General features: G+C 42.1%; 1 protein-coding gene across 1 annotated transcript; it reads right to left on the reverse strand.

Moving 5' to 3' along the window:
• Positions 1–1,908: 1,908 nt before the first annotated feature.
• On the reverse strand, positions 1,909–3,863 carry LOC311123422 (protein FAM43A-like). The gene has a single exon (XM_084197689.1). The coding sequence runs from the start codon at positions 3,654–3,656 to the stop codon at positions 2,616–2,618; it is 1,041 nt and encodes a 346-aa protein (XP_084053815.1). The 5' UTR covers positions 3,657–3,863; the 3' UTR covers positions 1,909–2,615.
• Between the last annotated feature and the right edge of the window lie 2,143 nt (positions 3,864–6,006).

Here is a 6,006-nt window from a genome sequence, read left to right on the forward strand (position 1 = left end):
GTGTGGGTTTTGATACGCTTGCTATTTCGGTACAGTTTCCACACGCTCCCTGAAAGACAGAGGGAAAGTGAAGTGAGTGACTCAGCCTAGTAGTGGAGTTTTGTGTTACCGTGTCCTATTGAGCACCACTGCATCAATTCAAAATAAGGAGAAGTCTTGCTTTTTATAGAACCCATGGGCAATCATAGGCCCAAATCACTGACTTGCCATCCAGGCTATACATGAAGTGTTAGAAAAGTCTGGAGACAGCCTAGGTTGATTGAGGCACTGTTCATATAACAAGACAGATCCACACATCACCTGTGTACTTACCAGGGAACAAGCTCACCTTTCTCCCCTAATCTCTAATTCAGTTCCTATTAGCTACTGAGCAGCAGTAGCAGAAGCAGAGGTAGAAGTGGCTGCCTCTGAAGCAGCATCTCTGCGTGCAGTAGAGGTCTATGGGGTAAAGCACTGGCAGACAGACTGAGTCTAATGTTGGGCTGGAGCTGCACTGCACTATCCCTGACTAGAATACTAATGTCCACATCAATACAGTAGTCCCCCCAGACAGACAGCCACAGAGAGTGGTGACTCCCCTCAGCTCCCTTCTCATGAAATATAATATGAAAAATGCCATGCTTAGTGTGACAGCACCAGTCCCGGCCCGCGACAGAACACTGCTGTGGCACAACTGAGTTATTAATACCACTCAGTGTGACAGACAGGACCTGTATACATTTGGTGTCATCCATGTGGGCCTGGTGCTAAGCAGGCTTTGTAGTGCATGGGAGGGAAGTAGCCGTGCCAGTCCATTCACTTATAGAAAAGCAGCTAAAATTGAGTGTGGTGCCAGTCTGTGAATGCACATAGCATCCTGTATGATACTGTATGTCACACGTGCGCATGAGCCTAAGACCTTATTCTGTTCAGACGAGACAACCCAGGCTGTAGGCAAGATTTCAAATATCAAAGCTGTCAATATTACATTTGGACTAACATACAGACATGGCTCAGTGATGTACCGATACACATAGCTATTTCAGATGTACTTAAGGTACTTAAATCTGTACCAAATTATGCAGTAACTATGTTGTAATAATAGATGAATAACATTTAGTTTAGTAACTACTACTACAATACTCTGATTTGTTTGATGTAACACAATGCTCTATCCTCCATGACTTGAGCACCTTGTTGTTGTGGCTTAGCTGGGCCTGCCCCTAAGGTTCTATGCCTGCAACCATAACAATCATGAAGCATTTCTAGTAATTCCATCATTCCCATGGTGACTGCAATACTGTACGCCCACCTTTCAAAAACAGAGCAGGAGAGAAAATAGAGGTGTTGGAGAGGTGTGGTTTGCAGTGTGATTTGCACTACATGTGTTGACTCGACAAGTAGCCTAATAAATCTATTACATGTAACACCCTCTTGCAACAGTGACCAAAATAAACTGAGCAATGCAGAATGTCTGTGAGAGAACTGACAGTTGACTAAATAACTAGAAATCACTAGAACAAAATAGTATTTTTCCTTCCCCAGAAGAAACTTGTCCATGAGATCTAGGCCCTACATGTCTCTCCATGCATGCCAACCTCTACCCAAAAAATTTCCCCAAAATTACATGATTCCTAAGGATGAGGGGTGTCATGTCGGTAAAGGAATCAGTTATCAATCAGTTATGGACCTACGCAACAACAACAAAAAGCAGGCCTTCACATTTTTAAGTGTGAATGCTGATATTAATGTTTCCCTTAATTCATCGCAATTCTAAACCCAGTGATGATCAGTATCTGAACTTAATTTGGAGGGGGAAAGTTTAAGAGCCATCAAATCACAGGGTGCACTTGATTGAGATGATACCTGATTTTAACAAAAAATTTACCAAATGAGTGCATAAACTATACAAACGCCTGCATGTTATTTTGTTGTTTTTATTGGTAATTTTTTTAGGTTCACATAAACAAACCACATTTTCTCCTTTTAAAAATTACGGATATTTGTATACACAATGCATTTAATATGTACATCTTAATACATTCGGGTATTGTTCTTTTGCACAGCAAAGATATGACATTTATGTTTCTGATAACATATACGACAAAACGATATTATACACATAATAAACGTAATACTCGACTGAATTTCACAACAGTGCAAAAACATAATTGTAGAAAAGCGTCCTGAAAGGCGAGTGAGGGCCTTCTCATTTAACCCATTGAGACAAAAAGCGAAACGTGCTTTCAAAATGGAATGTTAGGCTACATATTTCTGGACAATGTTGTTCAAGAAAAATTGCATTTCCACGAGGGAAATTGGTTGGGTAAACAAGTTCTAATACAAAGCATCTTATTAAAGTGGGAATCAGTGGTGCATCACTCTCCTGGTACGCACTGTTTTAGGGGTTCAGTCTCGCATGCAGTCCTCCCCCTTTTCTGTAGTCTATCAATGTTAGACAGAATATAATTCAATAACTGTAACATAGGCTACCCCTCTTATATCCTTTCAAGTCGGCGAGGAGGCACAATACTACAGGCATAGGCTACACTCACAGCCGATAGCATAAAATAAACAAAAAAGGAAATTGTTCATATCCTAGTGGATGGAATTTTGCCTCCAGGAAAACGTAGACTTCATGATATTTCCTGCATCTTCCCCTCCTCGAATCCGTTTGAGACAGAAATTGGCTCCTGGTTGCTTTCTATTGACGACTCGCTGCCCGTGCTCTCCCCAGAGAGGAGTCGTGTAACCCTAAGGTCCGCTTTTAGTGTTTGCACGTCGTTACCTATGCTCATCTCTCCAAGGTCACTGATGATCTGGGCCAGCTCCTGTTTACCATTGCCCACACAATCGTCATCCGTGTCTAAAATGTCCTCATACTCAAAGTGCATCGCTTTCTCTTCTTCCTCCTCCCCGATCAAATCCTCTGTGATAGAGCCCAATTTGGGCGCGCTCCTGCTGCGCTCCACCGGGGGTTTGTAATAACACTGTCCATTTAGAAGCTTCCTGAGGGGCACAAGGGGTATGGTTTGTTCCCCTATCAGCTGCTGTTGCTGGTGCCTTGCATCGTCCCTCCTTTTAAGTCTTTTAAATTCAGAAAGCGCTGTCGCCGAGGTCTGGTACAAAAGCAGTGCCATGGCCTTTGCCTTCTCCGGCTTGGACACCAGAACCGCATGACACCGCAGCATCACCGCCTTGTGCTTCATCTCATGTCTGTATATCCAAGCGAAAATTTTGGGTAGCCTTGGGTCCGCAACGCAATAGGTTATCCGGTGCAATAAATACAAATGTCCCGGTCTCCTCGCCTTGTCGTCCACATGCACCATTCGGATGCCCTGCGAGCTGATAGTCAGTTTCATCTTCGTGCCGTTTCTGCCCATTTCGCTCTTGCCCCAAATCTTGCTCACAGCCACGTCCGTACAGCCTTCTCCTTTCGACTGGATGGTGGTGGCATTCCCCAGGTAGAGGACCGTGTAGGTGGGGTCCTCACTGGTAATTTTAACCTTTTTCCTTTTTGTCTTGAACATGCTTCCAACCCTGTTCAAAGCACTCTCCGGGCAAGACTTGGCAAAGGAGGTCAGGGCAGAGTAGTTCAAACTCACGGCATAACCCTTCTGCTTCGACTGTTTATCTTCCTCAATCAAGTCGAACTTATTCTTCTTCCAAGGCAGCATTATATGGTCGTGTCACATCCACAGCAATATAACGTACACTATAGCGAACGTTTTACTGCAACTAAATATTTTTACTGACCTTTATCATTTATTAGCGACTCCAATACAACAAACGTTCAAGTTATCCTGTACTTTATTTGTTCATCCTCTCAAGACTTCTCCATAACCACAATTGCGCTCTCCCATTCTGTAATCGGTGTTTGTCTGACTGAGGTTTGGTCTGCTGAGAATTGGATGGGCTAGAGCCGATATATACTGGGTTGAACCATTTCAGTGTCTCTGCAGGGGAACTTAGAGGGAGGGATGGATGCAACCATTATGAGAGAGACCAAAGTCAAACAGCTCTGCCTTGAGGATGCAATTGGCACACAGGATGCACTTGCCGAGGTTCATTTACTGAACTGAAATAAGAAGAATTTGGAAATAATAGGCTAATATACAAACTCATAACGGCTTATATACCTCCGACCTGTAAATTACAACAATACTTCCGTTGTACATACACTCACTTAGAGCAGAACTGATATAAGGCGTCTGCATATAGTTCGTTTGAAAACAGAAACTTAAATACAAGATGGATAACAGCAGAACGTATAAATACCTATAGTTTCAGTATATCAAGGGTATAATACAAAGTAAAGCTGATTTGCTGTCAATCTTTCAATGCATGGCAATGCACCAAAAATACATGTATTGTAGACCATCCTTTGGTTTAGGCTGCCATCTGTTGGCAATGCAGCGTTACCTCCTTTACTAATAACATGCTTCCAAGCCTCTTAGTCTGTAGCCCAACCGGCCGCCAGATGGCACTATTATTCCTTTTACAAACGACTTAAAAGCAACAATAGTGCCATCTGGCGGCCGGTTGGGCTACTTAGTCTGTAACAAGCTTTACAGTTTTTTTCGATTGCTGACAAGCATTGTTCAATACTGCGGATACATGTGGAAAACTCTAAATACAGTTATCACGACAACACTCTATGTGGCTACCTGTGGATCATTTGTCATTGCTTTGACACAAAATGCATTCAATGACAACATCTTTGAAATGACATAAATACTTGTCTCACAAAAACACATTTACCAACAAAACTCTATGTATCTACAGACCATTTTGCAAATGTTAAGATACCCTTATCAAAACTGTTAAACTCAAGTTCAAAAGCTCCTGAAAATTGAATTAGACTGGAATTTTTTACATTGCTACAGTAAAAGCAAAATATAAATTCTAAAATAAAAATAATAACTCAATTATTCACATCTGATTTTCATTATACATTACGTAACTGAAGTCCTACCCAGGTGTTTTACATTTTTATGTCATTACCATCACTACAAAAGGGGACATCTTTGGAATATATTTTACATAAACATGGACCCAGCCAGAGATCGTGTAGTGGCTTACAGAGGTGGAAGAGTTGCCGGGAGAGGCAGAGGATTACGTATCCGTGGTGGAAGACGACTGAGGTGAAGACCCAGAGTTGTAGTGGCAGATGAGATTAGGGCTACAATCATTGATCATGTTGTCAATCATGGTCTATCAATGAGAGATGCTGGTCTCAGATTGCAGCCAAATTTGCAATGCTCAACTGTGTCATCTATTATAAGAAGCTTCCAGCAAACTAACAGGGAAGATATGCATTCTGCATGGGCATCTAACTGTACTGAATATTACTGTAGAATAGTAAATCGAGCAAAAGCTCTCCAAACCACTTGTGTGTAATTTTATTTCTGTTGCAGGGGGGAGAGGTAGGATATTCTCTGCTCAGCAGGAAGCTGTAATTGTTGACATGGTCATTAGCAACAATGCCATAAAACTCAGAGAAATTCAAGAGAGAGTGTTGGCAGACAATAATACATTTCAAAACGTTGAAAGTGTAAGCACGACAACCATTGCTAGAGTCTTGACAAAGCATCATATCAGCATGAAGCAGGTGTACACTGTTCCCTTTGACAGGATCTCTGATCGTGTCAAGGAACTCCGGTACCAATATGTCCAGGTAAGATGTCTATATCCTGTAATACAGTACTGTTTTTACTGTAAACAAAACCCACCAGAGCACTGCACACTCAGCAGTGATTTCAGTTACAGTATACTGTAATGTAAACTACTGTTATAGAATAACTGTTATGTTGCCCTGTGGAGTGTCATAGAGCTTGAAGCCAGGCCAACACCCCACATGTTCGTCTTTGTGGATGAGGCTGGTTTTAACATGGCCAAAACACGCTGACGTGAAAGGAATGTGATTGGGAAAAGAGAAACAGTGAATTTCCTGGGCCAGAGGGGTGCCAACATCACAATGTGTGCCGCAATATCCTCTGAAGGATTGCTGTTACATAAACCACTACA

This window comes from Coregonus lavaretus, assembly GCF_964263955.1.
Source record: "Coregonus lavaretus genome assembly, contig: HAP1_SCAFFOLD_1825, whole genome shotgun sequence".
NCBI classification, from domain to species: Eukaryota; Metazoa; Chordata; class Actinopteri; order Salmoniformes; family Salmonidae; genus Coregonus; species Coregonus lavaretus.

Coding starts and splice junctions, on each gene's coding strand:
- LOC311123422 (XM_084197689.1), bottom strand. CDS start 3,656: ATGCTGCCTTGGAAGAAGAATAAGTTCGACTTGATTGAGGAAGATAAA.